This window comes from Periophthalmus magnuspinnatus, chromosome 11, assembly GCF_009829125.3.
Source record: "Periophthalmus magnuspinnatus isolate fPerMag1 chromosome 11, fPerMag1.2.pri, whole genome shotgun sequence".
NCBI classification, from domain to species: Eukaryota; Metazoa; Chordata; class Actinopteri; order Gobiiformes; family Gobiidae; genus Periophthalmus; species Periophthalmus magnuspinnatus.
This window is the reverse complement of record NC_047136.2, coordinates 19846221-19870279: the sequence shown is the minus strand read 5'-3', so window position 1 is coordinate 19870279 and position 24059 is coordinate 19846221. Positions and strand designations below refer to the sequence as shown.

Genomic DNA, 24059 nt, shown 5'->3' with positions numbered 1-24059 from the left:
TAGTCCTGGTTTAGACCTGGTTTAGTCCTGGTTTAGTCCTGGTTTAGTCCTGGTTTAGTCCTAGTTTAGAGCTGGTTTAGAGCTGGTTTAGTGCTGGTTTAGACCCGGCTTAGTCCCGGCTTAGTCCTGGTTTAGTCCCGGTTTAGTCCCGGTTTAGTCCCAGTTTAGTCCCGGTTTAGTCCCGGTTTAGTCCCGGTTTAGTCCCGGTTTAGTCCCGGTTTAGTCCCGGTTTAGTCCCGGTTTAAGCCTAACCAGTTAAGTTATTTTTGATCAGTTAAAACATCTGCAATAGAATAAGTGTTCAACACAAACTTTTAATGCCTTACTGTGGAACACTCCAGGCAACACAGTAACATCTCCATGGTAACGTACCCCCCCAACCAAAAAATGTTACATAGTTGGCGTAATATCAATACCTGCTCTAATGAGGGTCTACTTTTGATGCTAGTGTTAGTATCGATTAGGATCGGATTTTCAATATTTCTGACAATCCTAATTACACAAGAACTTTGGAAATACCAGAATTTAAAGCTGCAGTAAGTAACTTTTCTGATTGCTCCTGAAAGGCACTATATAAATCCAACACATCATTATTTCTTACATTTTGTAGCTCTATTCAACACATTCCCATTTTAAACAGTTAGAGCTGACACCAGGTCACAGACTGGGTCTGTGTCTGGGTCAGTGCTGCGTTTGACCAGGGTTATTGTTCCAGCCCTGTCCTCCTCCTGACCCCATGGAAAAACATACCTCACATTCTTCATCTTAACTCATTTAAAAATAAGAGGCAAAACAATCAGGAGTCTAACCCACAACCTCCTGGTGAGAGGGAGGAGACAGGATAACCACTCTGCCACACTCACACAGGGAGAACATTCACACTGCACTCAGATCAGGAGTCTAACCCACAGCCTCTCCTCTTTGTAAAGGCCGTTCCATGTTTGTGGTCTTATGTTTTCAATGACTAATGTGTATTATCGTCTTTGATTTTGTTTACAGATATTACAGTGGTCAGATATTACAGTGGTCAGATATTACAGTGGTCAGATATTACAGTGGTCAGATTTTCCGAGTCTTGACACCTCCCTTTGGATACTCAGCTTTTCCAGTTAAACAGAACAGTGGCTCTGAGCAACTGAATCTACGGTGATGATGTTATAATGTCAGAGGGCGGGGCCTGTGTAACTTCATATAATTCTTGTTTAGTCCTGGTTTAGTCCTGGCTCCACAAACGCCATATTAATCTTCTGTCTTAAAGTTTTCTGACGACACTCATATCTTTGGGCTGAAAAATGGTTCCACTTTATGAATAAAAAAATGTGACTTTTGTTTATTTAAACTGACAGAGAAAACCAGGACTAAACCAGGATTAAACCAGGACTAAAGCAGGACTAAAGCAGGTCTAAAGCAGGTCTAAAGCAGGACTAAAGCAGGACTAAAGCAGGTCTAAAGCAGGACTAAAGCAGGACTAAAGCAGGTCTAAACCAGGTCTAAACCAGGATTAAACCAGGACTAAAGTAGGACTAAAGCAGGACTAAAGCAGGACTAAACCAGGTCTAAACCAAGATTAAACCAGGACTAAAGTAGGACTAAAGCAGGACTAAAGCAGGACTAAAGCAGGACTAAAGCAGGTCTAAACCAGGACTAAACCAGGACTAAAGCAGGACTAAAGCAGGTCTAAAGCAGGACTAAAGCAGGTCTAAACCAGGTCTAAACCAGGATTAAACCAGGACTAAAGCAGGACTAAAGCAGGACTAAAGCAGGACTAAAGCAGGTCTAAAGCAGGTCTAAAGCAGGACTAAAGCAGGACTAAAGCAGGACTAAAGCAGGACTAAAGCAGGACTAAAGCAGGTCTAAACCAGGTCTAAACCAGGATTAAACCAGGACTAAAGTAGGACTAAAGCAGGACTAAAGCAGGACTAAACCAGGTCTAAACCAGGACTGAACCAGGATTAAACCAGGACTAAAGTAGGACTAAAGCAGGACTAAAGCAGGACTAAAGCAGGTCTAAACCAGGACTAAAGCAGGACTAAACTAGGACGAAACCAGAACTAAACCAGGTCCACACATCTGCAGCCTGACAGTTACACAAACTTCACCTGAGAGCTCTGACTCGTTTCAGGTTAAACCAGAGCTGTTCTTTTCTATTTATTTACTTGTTTATTTGTTTAGTTCTTAACAATCAGACGACATTCAAAACAAAAAGGTGTTTGGGGCATTGTCCATGAATCACGGCTGCAACACAACTTTGATCTTTGGAACAGAAAAACTCCGAACTATAACATAAAGTCAGTGGTCAGATGTATGTGAGCGGCGGTCAGATGTATGTGAGCATGGTGCTCAGCTGAAGGTCAGCATGGAGGTCAGCTGCAGGTCGACATGGCGGTCAGCGTCAGGCTGCGTCCACTCTCTGTCCTGAAGCCCTGTCCCTCACTTTGGGTTTTATTTCTTGCTCTTGGCGAATTCTTTGCGCCCTCCTCCCTCCTTCCCGAAATTCCGGACTCGGTGGATCCGTTTGATCTGGTCCTGGATGGTTTTTAAGATGTCCAGGTGGTCTGGGATGTGCACGTACCTGAGGACACCACACACCAGGTCAGATGTGTCCTATTATGTCACTTTAAAGCAACAATCATAATTAAACTGCCCCGCCCCTATTGTATTCTCACACTCCACCACTAGCTACGTCTATCTACGTACTACTGCTTTGGCTGGAGGAAGAGCAGAGAGCACAGGTGAGTCTGAACAAAGGCCAAATGAGGGGAAGGGGATAGATAGTAGCTTAAAAACACAATATTATAATAAAAATGTTGATGCCAATGTATTGGAAGTATGATATCATCTAGATGTCTGAAAACCACAATACAAAAAATTAAGATGTGTATATATATATATATATATATATATATATATATACACACACACACACACACCGGTACATACATATACATACATATACATACACACATATATACATACACACAATGGGGCAAAAAGTATTTAGTTAACCACCAATTGTGCAAGTTCTCCCACTTGAAAAGATGAGAGAGGCCTGTCATTTTCATCATAGGTCCACTTCAACTATGAGAGACAGAATGGGGAGAAAGAATCCAGCAAATCACATTGTAGGATTTTTAATGAATTAATTGGTAAATTCCTCTGTAAAATAAGTATAAGAGGCTCCTCTGCCCTCCACTTGTTACCTGTATTAATGGCACCTGTTTGAACTCATTATCAGTATAAAAGACACCTGTCCACAACCTCAAACAGTCAGACTCCAAACTCCACTATGGCCAAGACCAAAGAGCTGTCAAACGACACCGGAAATAAAAATGTAGACCTGCACCAGGCTGGGAACACTGAATCTGCAGAAGGTAAGCAGCTTGGTGTGAAGAAATCAACTCCACGCAAGATCCCACCCTGTGGGGTCAAAATGATCACAAGAACGGTGAGCAAAAATCCCAGAACCACACGGGGGGACCTAGTGAAAGACCTGCAGAGAGCTGGGACCAAAGTAACAAAGGCTACCATCAGTAACACACTACACCACCAGGGACTCAAATCCTGCAGTGCCAGACGTGTCCCCCTGCTTAAGCCAGTACAGGTCCAGGCCCGTCTAAAGTTTGCTAGAGAACATTTGGATGATCCACTTGTGTTTGGAGGAGAAAGAATGCTGAGTTGCATCCAAACAACACCATACTGACTGTGAAGCATGGGGGTGGAAACATGATGCTTTGGGGCTGTTTTTCTGCAAAGGGACCAGGACAACTGATCCATGTAAAGTAAAGAATGAATGAGGCCATGTATTGTGAGATTTTGAGTGAAAACCTCCTTCCATCAGCAAGGCCATTGAAGATGAAACATGGCTGGGTCTTTCAGCGTGACATTGATCCCAAACACACCACTCAGGCAACAAAGGAGTGACTTCGTAAGAAGCCTTTCAAGGTCCTGGAGTGGCCTAGCAGTCTCCAGATCTAAACCCCATACAAAATCTTTGGAGAGAGTTGAAAGTCCGTGTTGCCCAGCGACAGCCCCAAAACATCACTGCTCTAGAGGAGATCTGCAGGAGGAATGGGCCAAACTACCAGCAACAGTGTGTGAAAACCTTGTGGAGACTTGCAGCAAACGTTTGACCTCTGTCATTGCCAACAGGGTAAATAACAAAGTATTGAGATGAACTTTTGTTATTGACCACGTATTTTCCACCATAATTTGCAAATGAATTCTTTAAAAAACAGACAATGTGATTTTCTGGATTTTTTTTTACTCATTTTGTCTCATAGTTGAAGTGTGCCTATGATGAAAATTACAGGCCTCTCTCGTCTTTTTAAGTGGGAGAACTTGCACAATTGGTGGCTGAATAAATACTTCTTTGCCCCACTGTGTATATAAATTATATATATATAGAGCGAAGATGATTTTGCTACAGAAAGTATGGTTCTTCTTTGACTCCGCCAGCTCCTTGCTGACATCGCAGCCTTGTTGGTACATGGTGCCCATCCACCACTCCATCCAGGAGGACCATCCATGGTTACACGGCACTCATCAGTGAACAAGACTGTTTGAAAATTAGTCTTCATGTATTTCTGGGTCCACTGGGACGGTTTCTGCTTGTGAGCCTTGGTTAAGGGTGGCTGAATAGAAGGTGTATGCATAACTGCAAGCCTATGGAGCAGGAGTCTCAAACTTGCGGCCCAGGGTCCACTTGCGGCCCACGAGACAATATTTTGTGGCCCGCAGGACAATATGACAAATTAATGTTAGTTTGGCATTAACATGTTGCGTGTAGAAGGTTTCGCCAAATCGGTAAATCCCAAACACATGTCACTCGTGCTGTGTACTCCCGTCACAAAAGATTCAACAAATAACAATGTATATCCACAAAATCCACAAGAATTGGCATATTTCCTCATGTATGGTGAAAACAGCAATGACTTTTGAAAAGATTTTAACAAAGCTTTTTTGTGGAAAGCCTGATGTGGCCCAGCCTCCTGCGGCCCCCAGATAATTTGAGTGCGAGACCCCTGCTCTGGAGGATCCTACACCTACACCGCTTTGTAATGGCGCATATATATATATATATATATATATATATATATATATATATATATATATATATATATACACACACACATACATACACGAGGGTCATTCAATAAATAAGGTGAATTCTTTTGGTATAACGACTTTTAATACAGTTAGAAGCGTACTTTTTTTGTTTGTTTGTTTTTCACATGGATTTAATTTCTTTTGCAGATTAAAAAAAAAATTTGAGAGTTTTGGCGATTAACAAAGATGGCCAACCAAGAAGCATGCTCCAGGATTGAACAGCGGTCAGTTATCAAGTTTTTGGTTGCTGAAGGGTGCAAACCCGTTGAAATTCATAGGAGAATGTCAACTGTGTATGGTGCCACATGTTTCAGCCAAAAAAATGTCTACAAGTGGGATAAAGTGTTTAAAGAAGGACAGAGCAGTGTTGAGGATGAAGGTAGGCCTGGGAACATAACAGTTGACATTCTCCTATGAATTTCAACGGGTTTGCACCTTCACCATCCAAAAACTTGATAACTGACCGCTGTTCAATCCTGGAGCATGCTTCTTGGTCGGCCATCTCTCAAAGTTTTTTTTTTTTATCAGCAAAAGAAATTAAATCCATGTGAAAAACAAGTAAAACAAACAAAAAAGTAAGCTTCTAACTGTATTAAAAGTCCTTATACCGAAAAATTCACCTTATTTATTGAATGACCCTCGTGTATATACACACATATATACACTACCTGGCCAAAAAAAAAGTCACAACCTGGATTTAACTAAACAAATAGCCTCCTGCAGTTGGTCAGCTCTAGGTTCATCATCCATCAATGGATTTTTTTCTTCCCTGATGGCACGGGCATATTCCAAGATCACAATGCCAGGATTCATTGCGCTCAAATTGTGAGTGGTTCAGGAGCATGAGACATAATTTTCACACATGGATTGTCCACCACAGAGTCCAGACCTTAACCCCACTGAGAATCTTTGGGATGTGCTGGAGGAGGCTTTGTGCAGCGGTCCGACTTGACCATCATCAATGCAACATCTTGATGAAAAATTTACGCAACAGTGGATGGAAATGAATCTTGTGACATTGCAGAAGCTTTTCGAAAAAATGCCACAGTGAATGCATGCCGTAAGCAAAGCTAAAGGCGGTCAAACCAAATATTAGACTGTGTGACCTTTTTTGGTGGTGACTTTTTTTTTTTTTTTTTGACCAGGCACTGTATAAACACTTTGTTCCCTCCTCCTTTTTTCTGCATAAATAGTAGTTTGTTGCCTGAGCTCCCCCTGCTGGTGTAGTGTTTGGGTGCAGTTTGGGTCCTCAATGTCGTACCTGACGTTTCTCCCGGTGATGAACAGGTCCTGCAGCTCACACACTTTTCCTGTCCGGTTTCTGAACTCCACCTCACACAGTCGGATATTCATGAAGGCATCCACGTTAACCACTCTACCACGCGCCCAGCTCTCGTCCCTTAACTCCACCGTGGTCACGTGACCCTGTACGCCCTGCAACAGCACCACCAAGCTGTTCTCCGCGATACTGCGCTCACGAATGGAGTTACACACCTCCCCGAAGACTGAGGAGGAGCCAGGGCCCTCCTCCTCTGGGGCCATTAGAGACTCTGAGACAGAAGAGGGAATCAAGAGAGAATCGTCAGGGAATCATTAGGGAGTCAGGGCCCCAAGATGAACCAGAATCAACTCAAAATCACACATTTGAACAGACACAATCAGCAAATAACAAAGACTGAATTTTTTATAAGTACAGAGGTGCAGAGTAGTCAAAAATGTACTCAAAATAATATTACTCAACTAGAAGTAGTGGACAAGACATTACTAAACCAAGAGTAAAAAGTATTTGGGAAAAGTACTACTCAAGTAAGAGTAACTTACAGAGCTATTCTTACTTGAGTAGTGCAAGAAACACAAACGTTCAAATCATTTCATATTGTCAACATTAAGTCACTTTAGACTTACTCACAGTGGGAAGAGGAACCACAACTTTTACTTGAGTAAGAGTACTGTTACTCTGTACTATATATTACTCAAGTAAAAGTATGCTGCTAGAAAAGTAACTGAAAAGTACAATTTCTTCAAAATGTTACTCAAGAATTGTAACTGAGTACCCTCCCTGTATATCCATGGGGATGTATTATGCATAAGAGCTGCTAACATTGTAGTTTAAATCTGTACAAACATGTTCTGAAATGTGAAACACTCAAGGTAAGAATGCATGCATTTATTTTGCAATGGAAAAAGACACCTGCAAATGAATTAATGCAATAATGCCATACTCTAGAACACAGTAAAAGCCATAAGTAAAATCTGTCAACTGGACAAAAGTTAGAAGTGAAGACGTTAAAAACGTTGTTTGTCCAGTTTGACAGATTTTACTTTTGGCTTTTACTATGATTCAGGTCTGGATGGCTAAGGGACATGCACATACTCTGGAACATTCCTGTCAAAAAATAGATTTATATTTCTATACTTCTGTAAGAACATCAGTGAAAACCACAAGGTTCTGAGTACTCATTTAGATTAACTGTATTCTGTTACTCTAGTTACGCTTTCATTTGGTGGTTTCAGAGTAAAGTTACTTTTATAAACTCTAATGGATACATGGGGGCATTTCATCTGTAATTTTGTCTTTAGCTGCACAAAATCAGTGAGACTGTGGTGTGATCTCACAGTGGTGAGATTTTCCTGTAATTAAACATACATTACTGCAGAACAGTGAAACAAACAGTAGTTGTTTTTTTTTGTTTTTTTTAATCTTTGTAATATTCAGAACACAGTACTTCAACTGACCCAAGTATCTGAACACTTTACCAAATACATTTTAATTTGAGTATGGAGTGTTTTCTAAACACATGTTCATAGTGTTCTTCCATCTCTGAACCTGGACTAAACAAAGCCTAAACTGTAACAGACAGACCCTGAAAACATGAAAATTATCTACAAAAATATATCTTAAAATGACACAGGACCCGGTGAGCCCCACCAGAAGAAACCCCCGTGCCCCCAGTTTGAAAGACCGCACTAAAGGATGGGTCTAATGCAAACAACGCCTCCGCCGGTAGAACACTTTTACAACAACCTGAACACAGACAGAGCCGGTGTGGCCCGCTCACACGCACATATAACTAAAATACACATGAATCTAACAGATCTAAATCTAAAAATAAAATATCTGAATCTGCACCTTTACGTCACACTGCACGTGCACTGTTCCTGAAGTGACGACCCGCGTGCACGAGGAGGAAGTGCAGTAACGCTCGTGCCGATCAGACAAAAAAAAGAGACGATGTTAAGGATGAAAACAAGTGAAGTTTTCCCACAAGAAGCACGAGCACGAACCAGGAAGAGCTGCGTGATGATGTCATATGTGCGCAGGATCAAGCACGTTCAAAACAGAACAATGGCGCCCCCTGCTGCACGAGAACAACAGGTGACGTTCCCCTAATACAGTTTAGCTACAGATGAGGATGAAGCCCCCCCCCCCCACACACACACACACCCACCCACCCGCACCCACACACACACACACACACACACACACACACACACACGCACACACACACACACACCATATATATACAGACACATAAATATAAAATAAAAAAAGAGTTTTTTATTTGTCAAATCACATTTATAAATGTTGCTCAGTTAAAATCCAACATATTTATGTTTAATTCATTTAATAAAACTGTTGTGTCTGCTCTATGACACAATCGTAGTTACATGACACTGCCAAATCCTAAGAATCACCCAACAAGAAAACAAAGAAACTCAAAGAGAAGAAACGACTAGAATATGGTTAAAGATCTGAACAGAACAGATTTAATAATGATGAAGTTCATTCGAGCTCATCCATGAGGGCCAGCAGCTCGGCCCCTTTGGTTTCACTTTCACTTTCTTGTTTTTCTTGTTTTTCTGTGAACTGTCCCAGGATCTGAGCCAGCTCTGAGGCGGCAGCCACATCCTGAAGATAAACAAAAGACATGTACAAAAGGAGTCATTCAAATCTAAAATATTACTTTAAAATGAAAACAAAATGAACAATGAATTTTTATGTTTTTACCTGCATGGCCTGGATGTGGATGACTCCGCCCAAAAACTCCTCTGCTCCTCCCTCTGCTCCTCTGGGAACAATAAATAAGCCAATAATTAATGAGGCTTTGGTTGAAAAATTGCTGGAGTAAATCTCTACATGTGTGAATAGACAGTGCTGATTCAACATGTGTTGCTACCATTGTGTCCTTGGGCAAAACACTTGGATTTGATTTGCCAAAAGTTGCTAAAACAAATGTGCATATGATAAAAAGTAAAAGGAGTAGGACATAGGTGTGCTCCCTTCAGAGATGGTTCAATTCTAACTGCCTCAATGACCTCAGGTAAAATGCTTACACTTCATCCACTTCCTGGTCGCTGGGGAAGAGGCTGATCCTAAAACTCTTCTCTGGACCAGGTCTAGACCCAGTCTCGGACTCGGACTTGAGCGTCCCCATGAGCCGTGACAGAAGGTTCAGCTCCTCTTTGGCCAAGAAAACCGGTCTGGACTCTGTCTGCAGTGAGGAAAATGTAAAAATTACTAAACCAAGACTAGACCAGCACTATACCAGGACTAGAACGGGACTGAACCAGGAATAAACCAGTACTAGACCAGGTCTAGATCAGAACTAGACCAGGACTAAACCACGATTAGGTAGAATGGATTGTGCTCAGTTAAGATGTGATTTCTGTTCCCAGGTGCTAATAGTTGTGACTGGTGGGTATGGGTGTGTGTGTGTTTGTGTTTGTGGGTGAGGGCATGGGTGTGTGAAGGTGTGGGTGAAGGTGTGGGTGAAGGTGTGGACGTGGGCGTGGGCGTGGTTACCTTTGTGTTGGAGGTGTGCGTCTCCTCAGGGCTCACACTGCTGTATCTGTCTCACAAACAAAAATCACACCTGTCATTAAAGTCTCTGTTCTGACACGTTTCAGGATTTATTTCCCAGACAAATTTTATGGACACGATACAAAGAGGGTAAGACAAGAGGAGCATAGAAGGAGAGCATAGGAGAAGAGGAACAGAGAAGGAGTGGAGCAGAGGAAGAGAGGAGCAGAGGAGAGGAGGAGGAGGAGGAGGAGAAAAGTAGAGGAGGAGAGGAGCAGAGGAGAGGGGCAGAGGAGAGGAGGAGCAGAGGAGAGGAGGAGCAGAGGAGAGGAGCAGAGGAGAGGAGGAGCAGAGGAGAGGGGCAGAGGGTCAGAGGAGCAGGAGAGAAACAGAGAGTCAGAGGAGAGGAGTAGAGGAGAGGAGGAGCAGAGGAGAGGGGCAGCGGGTCAAATGAGCAGGAGAGGAACAGAGGAGAGGAGTACAGGAGGATAGGAGTAAAGGAGGGGAGAAGCAGAGAAGGAGAGGAGTAGAGGAGCAGAGGAGAAAAGGAGAGGAGCAGAGGGTCAAATGAGCAGGAGAATAGAGGAGCACAGGAGAGGAGTAGAGGAGAAGAGGAACAGAGGAGGAGAGGGGCAGAAGAGGAGAGGAGCAAAGAAGAGGGGCAGAGAGGAGGAGCAGAGCAGGTCAGATGTTACAGAGAAACTCACATGTTTAACCCCAGCCTGAGGACTCTGTCTCCATACAGGTCAAAACTGCCCTCTCTGGTTGGACTGATGTAGTCGCCCCCTGTAGGAAACTCACAACGCTGCACCTCTCGGCCTCTGCAGTCGAACACTCTGCACAACATAAACATGAAAGTGACCTATCTGTGACCTCTGAGATGACGTCTCCGTGACCCCAGAGACGACCTCTCCGTGACCCCCCCGGGATGATGTCTCTGTGACCCCAGAGACGACCTCTCCGTGACCCCAGAGGCCAGGTGAAACTGTTCAAATCAAACAGAACTTCTACTTCTAACAACTCTAAAGCTGATTTATTCTTAATGACAAAAACGTTGGCCATGACATGATTTTTTTATGTAATAATCTAGTGTTTTAATTTAAGACGATTATCCAAACAGAAAGCAGAATGAGCTTCACATCACTCCCACTGCCAGCGTCAATGATGAAATCCAGTTGGTTTAAAACTAAAATGCCTCTCTCTGATCTGAATAGTCACTAACAAAACCTCAGCTCCTACAGCCAAGCATGACTCAGTGCTAGTGCAGCCTCTGCAGCTCAGTGACTGAAATTTTGGCGATTCTTTCACATGAAGTTTGTTCATATACTGAGTATGAGTCCTCTTTCTTCAGGTAAAGGCTCAGGTTCAGATGTGATTGTAGTACCTTTGTTAAACGGTAGGAGGCAGTATACACATAGATCCTTTAAACTGAACCTGTGCCTTTAAGAGCTCATGGTTTACTCAGCGCTGCCTCCTGGGTTCATTTGCATATGACAGCTCCAGTTTAAAGTGAAAACATTTAAAGAAAAACATTCTTCAGACATATGCAAATGAGCTAACATTCTACAGACATATTCAGTACTGGTTTAGACCAGGTTTAGACCAGGTTTAGTCCTGGTTTAGTCCTGGTTTAGTCCTGGTTTAGACCTGATGAGTCCTGGCACCTCCACTCCCTGAGGCACTGGTCCACTTGTGGCTAAAACAAATCGACCGTTTGGGTTTTGGATTTGACTCTTCAGGAACAGCGAGACCTGAAACAGTAATAGAAATAGAGTTTGGAGTAAACACCAAATATAAAATTTGAAATCCTGAATTTTGACTTACTCTGATGTGGAAGTCCTCACAAAAGTTGAGCAGAGTTTGTCTGAGGAGCTGCAGTTCTCCAGGAGGCAGACGAGTGTAAGCCTGAAGACCACAGAAAAAACCATCAGAGACATAAGGGACGAGCTGATACCATCAGGGACATGAGGGACAGGCCGACAATATCAGAGACATGAGGGACAGGCCAATACTTTCTGATATCCCACATTTTTCCTGCTACTATGGCCGATAACCCATATGTCAATATCAATATTTAGCTTTTAAAAACAGTAGTGTCCTGGTTCGGTCCTGGTTCGGTCCTGGTTCGGTCCTGGTTCGGTCCTGGTTCGGTCCTGGTTCGGTCCTGGTTTGGTCCTGCTTTAATCTTGGTTCAGTCCCAGTTCAATCCTGCTTTAGTCCTGGTTTAGTTTTTAGTACCTCAATGACCCTGCGGTGGGCTTCATGGACCTGGTTGAGGACTCCAGGTGTGTCTTGGACCAAGCGTTTGGTTGAGTCCAGATGATTGTAGGAAATCAGGAGCAGGTCTCTGGGCCGAGGGCAAAGGATCACTTGGTACTTCAATGTCATCACTATCAACTCATACAACTACAAAAAACATAAATAAAAACATAAACAAAAACAACAACAATCTGAGAGAGCATCTGACACACTACTACATCTCAGAGGGCATCGGACACATTGTAAGATCTGGGAGGGCACCAGGAGAATGGGAGGGCATCTGACACATAGGATACAAGAGGATGGGAGGGCTGAACTGTCTGACCTGTTTCACAAGAGCTGAGCTCAAAATATCAACAGCAACAACAACAGCAGCATCACGATGGCCGTTCTGGTAACGCACATGTTTATACGACATGCTGCATATTCATTCTTTACACTGCAATTCAGGGCTTGTCCCAGCCCTACCTCTTACCCGGTCTATACCCGATCCAAACCTGGCTTATATCCAGTGTATATCCGGTCCAAACCCAATCTGTACCCAATTTATACCTAGTCCAAACCTGGTCTAAATCCAGTCTCTACAGTCTTATACACTGCCTGGCCAATGGTGGTCAGATGGTCGTGATTGTCAGGTAGATTAGCCAATTAGGGACGCCCATGGCTCGTCCGTATAAAAACAAATATGGCTGCTCACAAGAAAAAGGAAAGGACAAAAATTACGCTGGGGACCTACACTCTGTTCATCTGAGGTGAGAGAAATTTGATTTTGTTAAGTATGATGGTGACCAATGAGCTCCTTCATTTCACATGTGTCACTAAAATAAACAAATCTGATTGGACAATCATGTCCAGACCTCATCTGGTCCTTACGCGGTCCAGTCCTTATCTAGTCTGGTCCTTACCCGGTTTGGTCCTCACCAGTCCAACCCTAACACCCGTTCTGGTCCTTACCCGGTCCATGGAGGCTGGGTTGAGTCTCATGATGGATCCTTGGGCCAGTCTGGACAGAACAGTCTTCATCGTTCTGTGAGAATACAACTGCTGTGGTTTAAACAGCTCATCCAAGAATGCTTTGCTGAACAGTGTGCCCACAATGTCGTTCAGAACTGTAAACAAAATACCAGGTTTAGTCCAGGTTTAGTCCAATAGTCCTTTTTAATATTTTTCAAAGCTCAGTGAAAATCTCTCTCTCAGTCATGACCTTTGTGGTTTATTTTGAATTTAAATTTTAGATTTTTCCTTCTGGATTTGCATGTTGTGTTTATGTTCTGTGTTGTTAGGGTTAGTGTTGGGTTAAGGTTGGGTAAGAGTTAGGGTCAGGATTAAGTTAGGGTTGGGCTGGGTTGAGGTTGGGTTACAGTTGGGTTACAGTTGGGTTAGGGTTGGATTAGGGTCAGGGTTGGGTTAAAGTCAATGCTGGGTTAGGGTTGGGTTTGGATTAAGGTTGGGTTTTATGGTTGGGTTACGGCAGGGGTGTCAAACACATTTTCACCCAGGGCCACATCAGCAAAATGGCTGCTCTCAAAGGGCCAAATGTAAAATAAATCTAACACATTTTTTAACTCTTTAATTAACTGTTTCTGTATTTATTACTTATTCAAGTTACAAATATTGCATATGCATTTACCTAGATGTAAAAATATGGCTGTGTAACTGCGTATCTCCTGATAAATAGAGATTGTAAGACCATCATACCTGTCGAGGGCCACATAAAATGATGTAGAGGGCCACGTTTGGCCCGCGGGCCTTGAATTTGACTCATGTGGGTTATGGTACGGTTAGGGTTGGGTTAGGGCTATAGTTGGGTTAGGGTTGGGTTATGGTATGGTTAGGGTTGGGGTATGGTTGGGTTAGGCTTGTATTAGGGCCAGGGTTAGCGTCAGAGTTAGGTTAGGTGTTGTTACCTCTCCGGCGGTCTCCATCTGTCCACAGCCCTACAGCAAAACCAGACCGACATCTTATTTGATGAGCCAGAGGTGAAACAGACAGGTTTACGAGCTGTGTCTGAGGGAGGGTTTCGTGTTCATACCTTTGTCGGTGCCATCTGCAGGCGTGTTCTGTAAACGCTGTTCCAGAATGTAGAGCATCTCTCCTCCAAGATTTATGAAGAGCAGAGGCAGAGCGCACATTGACATTTTCAAGTTTTGAAAGTCTAGAAAAAATTTGAGCAGAGATGAGGAGCAATTTGGGCTTTGAGTGGAACAACTGTCTTATTCTGTGTAAAGCTGCTAACCCTGTACTTTAGACTCTACAAACATTTCCCTTTGTGTCAGATGCCCTCCCAGTGTGACAGATGTCCTCCCTGTGTGTCAGATGCCCTCCCTGTATGTCAGATGTCCTCCCTGTGTGTCAGATGCCCTCCCTGTGTGTCAGATGCCCTCCCTGTGTGTCAGATGCCCTCCTCCCTTTGTGAGTTTAGCTTTGTTTACGCTATAGTCACATGTTGTAATGTGCTCTCCACAAACGTGCACAGGCTCCGGTCTAAAGAATAAAGTGAATAACAATGTAATATGTGCCCCAGTCCACATAACTGTTATCTGGGTCTCTGCATGATTACTACGTCCTGAATAACAGTAATCTAAAGCAGTATTACTCGAGTACTCTCCTCTAGTTACTCTACCCACCTCTGATATCAGCACAGAAGTATGACATGCAAAATCTTGAAGCGTCTTTTACAAAATGTCCAAAAAATCCAAAATTGACCATCCATTAAAACAAAATACAAAACATGACGTTAACACATGAAGCCATTATCAAAACAAATACACACACAGAGAATGAGGAGATAAAGAGAGCAGTTGTTCTCCTCCTCTGTGTTCCTCTGGGGAGCAGTTGTTCTCCTCCTCTGGGTTCCTCCGGGAAGCAGTTGTTCTCCTCCTCTGTGTTTCTCTGGGGAGCAGTTGTTCTCCTCCTCTGTGTTCCTCTGGGGAGCAGTTGTTCTCCTCCTCTGTGTTCCTCTGGGGAGCAGTTGTTCTCCTCCTCTGTGTTCCTCAGGGGAGCAGTTGTTCCTCTGGGAGTAGTTGTTCTCTTCTGCTGTGTTCTTCTGGAGCAGGTTAAATCCTTAGGCAGATTTGGACCCACAGCAGATGGTCAGACACAGACCAGGGCCAAAGGTGATTGGTCCAGATAAGCTTGGCATGAGCCCACAGCAGCCAGTAGGATCAGAGCATGAGGGAAAACATGACCACAGAAAATAAACATCATGTTTAGACAGTTTGGAGTGGCAGACGGGAGCTGCTAATGAAACAAACATAAAACAGTTGAACTCCTTTGTTTTTCATTTGACGTTTTCTCTGCACAAAGAATATGACATTGACACATCCTTCAGTGCCTCTGGGTTGAAACTGACAGGAGCAGTGACATCTCCAAATCTTGGTCAGGATGACCTTAGCTGGAGGATTTGACCTACTGGCACAGAGAGAACATGCAAACTCAAGAGAACATACAGACTCTACAGAGACACAGAGAGAACATGCAGACTCCACACAGACACAGGAAGAACACATAAACTCTACACAGACACCTGGAGAACATTCTCAAAATAAATACACTTAAGACATAACAATAGGGTTTCAGGTTTGTCAGTCTCACAGCAGCATTACTCCACTACACCTACACCTATGTGCCTGTTACATTACAAGTCAAATATTCTCCACTTTCCATAAAGATTAGACTCATGTAAACGAGGTTTTATCTGGAGCAGTGCGACTGTTCCACCACAGACAGCTATCTGCGGCGAACAGGAAAAGAGCACAAGGCTTTAGTGTGGAGCTGGACTAAACACAAGAATGAACATCTGCATTTTGATTTGCGTTATTTTTATGTAAGTAACAGAATATTCACTATGACATCACCACATTCTACAGGCCAATCATATTTAACACAGAAGAAATCATGGTCAAATTCAGATGTGTGCCGTAACACAGTTCTTGGGTCTAGTTACTGTTAGAAATGATCAGGTTCAACATGTATTTTGGGTGTTTCATGGTGAAGTACAGTGTGATCAATAGAACTGTGTCTGTGCTCACGTGGGAGTATGACATCATCACTGAAAACCAACCAATATTTTCAAAGTTGGATCAATGTAGCAGGATTCAAAAAGCACATATCTAAACATTTAAAATATTTTAGTGTCAATATGCTATTAAAAAATAGAACTGGAATTGTTTTTGGTTTCATTCACACATTTGAGCGCTGGTAATACCTGTTGTTGTCTCACTGCTAATACCGTCTCTCTTTCTCATTGCTAATCCCGTCTCTCTTTCATTGTTATTATCTGTCTCTCTCTCACTGCTAATACGTGTCATTCTCTCACTGCTTTATCCTGTTGTTCTCTAACTACTAATACCTGTCTCTTTCATTGCTAATACCTGTCATTCTCTCACTGCTAATACCGTGTCTCTCTCTCTCTTTCTCATTGCTAATCCTGTCTCTCTTTCATTGTTATTATCTGTCTCTCTTTCACTGCTAATACCTGTCTCTCTCATTGCTAATACCTGTCGTTCTCTCACTGCTAATATCTGTCACTCTCACAGCTAATATCCGTCGATCTATCACTGCTAACATCTGTCTCTCTCTCACTGCTAATACGTGTCATTCTCTCACTGCTTTATCCTGTTGTTCTCTAACTACTAATACCTGTCTCTTTCATTGCTAATACCTGTCATTCTCTCACTGCTAATACCGTGTCTCTCTCTCTCTTTCTCATTGCTAATCCTGTCTCTCTTTCATTGTTATTATCTGTCTCTCTTTCACTGCTAATACCTGTCTCTCTCATTGCTAATACCTGTCGTTCTCTCACTGCTAATATCTGTCACTCTCACAGCTAATATCCGTCGATCTATCACTGCTAACATCTGTCTCTCTCTCACTGCTAATACCCGTCGTTCTCTCCAGAGCTCAAAATCACTTGTTGTCTATGTGATGCAATGTGGTGGTATTCCAAGATGTGCACCTCCATGTTTCTAAAGACCATTTATCATGTTCAAAAGAAATCTACATCTACACGTGTTGAACCTGCTTATATCTAGTGTTATCTGAACACACCTCAGCTTCTGCAGATTAGCTAAAGACATTTGGACCTGTCTCTATCTCAGTTAAAGTTTAGGGGGATAAGTGGAACAGTATTGGTACACAAGGTAATTTAAAGTACAAAAAGTAAATGAAAATGAAAAATAAATTAAATAAACATTCATAACAACAATACAACAACAATACAGGATTTAACAGCTATAAAGTGATGTAACATGCTTAATCAATATGTTTTCAGATCGAGGTTCGCCTATGGCTCAGAAATGTCCAATGATGAGATATCCCTGGAATCAACTGAACCAGGACCAGCTGAACCAGGATCAACTGAACCAGGGTCAACTGAACCAGAGTCAAATGAACCCGGACCAAATGAATCAGGATCAAATGAACCAGGGTCAAATGAACCTGAGCTAACTAAACTTGGAATATTCAATGATAAAAAGCACCTTGACAGCAGCTCTTTTAACCTGAAATGGATGTCTTCTGTACCTGATGATGTGTTACTTTCTGGGATTACGATTCCTGGGACTCACGAAAGTTTGTCCCGATTTGGAGGAGTGCTCGCTGTGTGCCAGGTTTGGACTTTGGAGGAGCAGCTGAAGGCAGGAGTTCGATACCTTGATATATACGTCGGTATCTGGCAACCCGGACAAAAAACAGCCCAAGTGCGGGATAGCCACTGGAAGTTCAAGCAACACATGACGCTTGATGAAGTTTTTGAGATCGTTTTGAAATATCTACAAGACTATCCTAGTGAGATGGTACTGATGAAAATCAAGATACGTGGGCTTTTAAAAGACACTGTTCTGGGAATTGTCAAGAAAACGATAGAGAAGTTTCAAAGTAAAATTTGGGAGGATTTGTCCATGCCAAATTTGGGGCAAGTACGAGGTAAAATAGTGCTAGTTAGGAGCAACATGCTACATTTGGGGGTGGATAGGAAGAAATCGTACTTACTAGAAAACGGTGAACTGAAAAACATTGATAGAACATTGGAACAGATTGAGTCTACATTGTGTCAAAGTTATATTGTTGTCACTGAAAAGTCCATGTCATACTTGGATAATGCTAAAAAATGGGCGTTGAAAGTTAATGAGAAAATTGATACAGTGGTTAAAATGCAGCAAGTGAAAAAACGCTGTTTGGGAGTGGTCAGTGTGGACTTCCCTGGTCCAACACTTATTGGTGACATCATCAACGTGGGACACTGTGATTGTAGTCATGGTAACCAGGGTCAAAACATGAAAGGACAAGGTGGTGGAGAGAGTGGTGCGGCAAATGAGGAAAAGGAGATGCAAGAAAGTGAACCGAAATTAGATGAAACAGGTTTAACAGAGAAACATGATGTGGTACAAGAAGAACCAGAATCTACATCAATACAACAGTCTACTGAACTAGGCTTAAAGGAATCAGAGCCAAGTGAACCAGGATTAATTAAAAAAGAACTAATAGCCAAACCAGGATTAAGTGAGTCAGGATCAGATGAACCAACAGAAGAGCCAGGTGAACCAGGACAAAAAGACCTAGAACCTTCACAAATGCAAGAACCTACTGAATCAGGTTTAAACAAACCAGAGCCAAGTGAAAGTTTAACAAATCAAGAAGACACAGGCACAACTGAACCAGGCTTAAGTGAGCGAGGAGAAAGTAAAACTGGAGAAACTAAGTCAGAGGTAAGTGAAGAGAAACAAAAAGAGATACAAGAAGAACTGGAACCAAATAAGACTGAATCAGGAAAAGACTTAAATGAATATAGCAAAGAGGAACCCATGCATAATCCAATACTAGAACCTACAGAACCAGGACCAAGTGAACCAAAACCAGGACCTAATGAATCAGGATCGAGTGAAACAAATACAAGTGACGAAAACAAAGAAGAGAAACAAGAAGAACCTGAGGCTAAACCAACACACGGCCCTACAGAACTAGGACCTAATGAACCAAGATCAAGTGAAACAAATACAAGTGACAAAAACAAAGAAGAGAAACAAGAAGAACCTGAGCCTAAACTGACACACGGCCCTACAGAACCAGGACCTAATGAACCAAGATCAAGTGAAACAGATACAAGTGACGAAAACAAAGAAGAGAAACAAGAAGAACCTGAGCCTAAACCGACACATGGCCCTAGAGAACCAGGGCCTAATGAACCAAGATCAAGTGAAACAAATACAAGTGACGAAAACAAAGAGAAGAAACAAGTAGAACCTGAGCCTAAACCGACACACGGCCCTACAGAACCAGGACCTAATGAATCAGGATCAAGTGAAACAGATACAAGTGATGAAAACAAAGAGAAGAAACAAGAAGAACCTGAGCCTAAACCAACACACGGCCCTACAGAACCGGGACCTAATGAACCAAGATCAAGTGAAACAAATACAAGTGACGAAAACAAAGAAGAGAAACAAGAAGAACCTGAGCCTAAACCAACACACGGCCCTACAGAACCAGGACCTAATGAACCAAGATCAAGTGAAACAGATACAAGTGATGAAAACAAAGAGAAGAAACAAGAAGAACCTGAGCCTAAACCGACACACGGCCCTACAGAACCAGGACCTAATGAATCAGGATCAAGTGAAACAAATACAAGTGACGAAAACAAAGAAAAACAAGAAGAACCTGAGCCTAAACCGACACACGGCCCTACAGAACCAGGACCTAATGAATCAGGATCAAGTGAAACAAATACAAGTGACGAAAACAAAGAAAAACAAGAAGAACCTGAGCCTAAACCGACACACGGCCCTACAGAACCAGGACCTAATGAATCAGGATCAAGTGAAACAAATACAAGTGATGAAAACAAAGAGAAGAAACAAGAAGAACCTGAGCCTAAACCAACACACGGCCCTACAGAACCGGGACCTAATGAACCAAGATCAAGTGAAACAAATACAAGTGACGAAAACAAAGAAGAGAAACAAGAAGAACCTGAGCCTAAACCAACACACGGCCCTACAGAACCAGGACCTAATGAATCAGGATCAAGTGAAACAAATACAAGTGACGAAAACAAAGAAGAGAAACAAGAAGAACCTGAGGCTAAACCAACACACGGCTCTACAGAACCAGGACCTAATGAACCAAGATCAAGTGAAACAAATACAAGTGACGAAAACAAAGAAGAGAAACAAGAAGAACCTGAGCCTAAACTGACACATGGCCCTACAGAACCAGGACCTAATGAACCAAGATCAAGTGAAACAGATACAAGTGACGAAAACAAAGAAGAGAAACAAGAAGAACCTGAGCCTAAACCAACACATGGCCCTAGAGAACCAGGGCCTAATGAACCAAGATCAAGTGAAACAAATACAAGTGACGAAAACAAAGAGAAGAAACAAGAAGAACCTGAGCCTAAACCGACACACGGCCCTACAGAACCAGGACCTAATGAATCAGGATCAAGTGAAACAGATACAAGTGATGAAAACAAAGAGAAGAAACAAGAAGAACCTGAGGCTAAACCAACACACGGCCCTACAGAACCGGGACCTAATGAACCAAGATCAAGTGAAACAAATACAAGTGACGAAAACAAAGAAGAGAAACAAGAAGAACCTGAGCCTAAACCAACACATGGCCCTACAGAACCAGGACCTAATGAATCAGGATCAAGTGAAACAAATACAAGTGACGAAAACAAAGAAAAACAAGAAGAACCTGAGCCTAAACCGACACACGGCCCTACAGAACCAGGACCTAATGAATCAGGATCAAGTGAAACAAATACAAGTGACGAAAACAAAGAAAAACAAGAAGAACCTGAGCCTAAACCGACACACGGCCCTACAGAACCAGGACCTAATGAATCAGGATCAAGTGAAACAGATACAAGTGATGAAAACAAAGAGAAGAAACAAGAAGAACCTGAGCCTAAACCGACACACGGCCCTACAGAACCAGGACCTAATGAACCAAGATCAAGTGAAACAGATACAAGTGATGAAAACAAAGAGAAGAAACAAGAAGAACCTGAGCCTAAACCGACACACGGCCCTACAGAACCAGGACCTAATGAATCAGGATCAAGTGAAACAAATACAAGTGATGAAAACAAAGAGGAGAGACAAGAAGAACCTGAGCCTACACCAAAACCTACAGAACCATCTTCAAATGCACCAGAGTCAAAACATGGAGTAGATGAACCAGACTTAACTAAACCTGATGAAGCAGAGTCAAGTGAAAAAAACAAGGAGGAACAAGGAGAACAACAACCCTCTCCAAAAGAGACAACTAAACCAGAATCGAGTGAACCAGAACCAGGACCCAATGAACTAGAGTCAAGTGAAGCAGACTCAAGTGATGAAAACAAAGAGAAAAAACAAGAACCCTTGCCAGTAAAGACAACTGAACTTGGTTTAACTGAAGAAAATGAACCAAAATCAAGAGAATCAAGCGTAAATGAAGATAGCAAAGTGGAGGACAAACAAGGAAAACCTGAACCTAATCCAGGGTCAAATGAATCAGAACAAAACAGACCAGACTCAAGACGCAAAGTAGATCCAGGAGAACTCGACCTAACCAGAGGTGGACCACATGAACCAGATCATACCAGACCTCATGAACCCAGCGCAACAAAGTTCAGATCTCCAGAACTGGACTTATCAGATTACAGACCACATGATCACTACTCAGAAAGACCACTGAAATTTGAAGAACCTAATGAGACCTATGTCCCCATGGTCTCACAGATCCGTCCAAAATCTAGGACCAGGATCCAGTGGAGGAGGAGAAACTGCAGTAGAGGTTAGAAGAACTGTGGTCTGGATGGTATTTAATGATACATGCATAGATCATGATTTTACATTTGGGTCATTATAAAGCCATAGTATGGCACATAGACATAGCAAAAACATAGACTCAAATAAAAGCTTTTTTTTCATTTTGGTTGTGTTTACTGTACTGAACATTTTAGAAAAACATAACTCCTTACTCTGAATGAGCTCTCATTTCTACAAACCTGACTCTTATTTGGCCTGGAGGAGGGTCTCTTCGGGCTTTTTTTCCAAGGAAGTGTTCTTCCTTTGGCTGCAATATTCCACAGTATTGCATTAAACTGAGCACTCAAGCCTCAAATGCAGAACAATTAGGATTACTCAAACATGGCCTGAATCAGGACTAAACCAGGACTAAACCAGGACTAAACCAAGACTAAACCAGGATTAAACCAGGGCTAAACCAGGACCAAACCAAGACCAAACTAGGAGTAAGCCAAGACTAAACCAAGTCATAATCAGGATCAAACCAGGGCAAATAAATATATATATATTTTTTTTATCAAACCACACCACAAGATCTGCAGATTAGTAGACATTAATAAACTTGTTGACTTTAGTTCTCTTCTGGCTTTGTCCCCATGTTCACCTGATTTGAACCTGATTTGAAGCTGATTTTCTGAACTTGATGACTCCCATTTGCAAGTTATGGCACAAATGGTTCCAAGGAAATGCAAGTCTGAACTGACCCAGATCTACCATAACTATGACTCAACTCTATTCTGTATTATTTCACTTTTTTCCTTCCCACGGTTTTTGCTTTGGGTGTTTCACATTTTATAATCAGTTTAAAATAAGTAGCTGCTACACTGAAGTGGAAATCTGAGCATTAAAATGGCTTGAATGAGTCTGGTGAAGGGGAATGGAGGAGCACAGAGGAATATCAGCAAACAAAGTGATGGTGGATGAGAGTTATCACCTTAAAGCCACAGTATGTAATTTTTTAGCCAAAAAAAACAAACAAACAAAAAAACAACCTAAATTATAAAACATGTTTTTTCATGTTGGTTGTCTTTATTGCACTGGAAAACAGACAGTAACACATGCCTTTGCTGTGGCCAGCGCCTTAGCCAGCGCGTTAGCCAGAACGTTAGCCAGCCCGTTAGCCAGCAAGTTAGCCGCATGGTAGCCAGCGTGTTAGCCAGCGTGTTCCAAATAGGAAATGATCATGGGCACGCTTCCAGGTCCATCAACCAATTAACTTTACTTTGAAAAACTGTGGCCCTTCTCTTTGTAACTGCTGCTGTCAGACTCGTCATTTCGGTCTTAAAATGTTTGTATTAACCCATTCTACATGATCCTGGGGGCTTTATTTCACTATCGTGTCTGTAAATCAAGACAAGAAGATTAATAACAGAAAAAATGTCTTCTTTCCTTGAGGTCGCTCCTGTTAGCCTTAGCAACAGGTTTGATTGACAGCATTGCTAAGCATCCGCTCCCTGCTAAACCAGTGGTGGGAAGGAGTGTCACCTTCAACAGCCTCGCTCTGGATTGGCTCTTTGGTTGCTATGATACTTGTGGTCAGAATTCCAAATATGGAACTGAGCTCCAAATTGGCCCCTAGAACTGCTCTAGCCTTGATGACTTTCATTTGACTGGACTCGAACACTGTGGGTGACGTGACTCTCACTTAACCCACTGCTTTATACAGGCTATGATCCAAACTGCAATACTGAAAAATGTTTTTCAGTATTGTGATAATTTTGTCCTTTCTTTTAACCTTGTGAGCAGCCATATTTGTTTTGATAGAGACGGACCATGTGTGTCTCTGATTGGCTAATGCACCTGTCAATCACACCCATCTGAACTTGGGGAGATTCACTGTTACGAGACTCACATCTTTGTAAAGTATTGAAGAAGTGTGTGTTCTGGATCAGACAAACAGAAAAGGGGTAAGAGTCAGTGTAATCCCTAATTTCTTCAGGACGGGTCTCTTGCAGTGCTGTCTCTGGACCAGGTTGTTATTGCAAATGAAAATTGGTTCTTTATTGACATTCTGATAAAGTTTAAATCATCTCATGGACTTATTAAAGTGTTACATAGAGCTGTGATGTCTCAGAATCAAAATCAACACA

The 24059-nt window shown here is 42.3% G+C and overlaps 2 protein-coding genes across 2 annotated transcripts; both read right to left on the bottom strand.

The window, feature by feature from the left end:
- Positions 1–371: 371 nt before the first annotated feature.
- On the bottom strand, positions 372–8365 carry lsm10 (LSM10, U7 small nuclear RNA associated). Its single transcript, XM_033975400.2, has 3 exons — positions 8237–8365; positions 6368–6656; positions 372–2572 (listed from the first exon to the last, which is right to left on the bottom strand). Exons 2-3 carry the CDS (start codon positions 6646–6648, stop codon positions 2443–2445), a joined length of 411 nt encoding a protein of 136 aa, XP_033831291.1. The 5' UTR covers positions 6649–6656; positions 8237–8365; the 3' UTR covers positions 372–2442.
- Positions 8366–8890: 525 nt separating this feature from the next.
- Positions 8891–14304, bottom strand: oscp1a (organic solute carrier partner 1a). The gene is made up of 11 exons (XM_033974893.1): positions 14199–14304; positions 14074–14103; positions 13121–13275; positions 12146–12313; positions 11732–11812; positions 11555–11658; positions 10615–10743; positions 9911–9956; positions 9442–9599; positions 9116–9176; positions 8891–9016 (listed from the first exon to the last, which is right to left on the bottom strand). Exons 1-11 carry the CDS (start codon positions 14302–14304, stop codon positions 8891–8893), a joined length of 1164 nt encoding a protein of 387 aa, XP_033830784.1.
- Positions 14305–24059: the final 9755 nt, after the last annotated feature.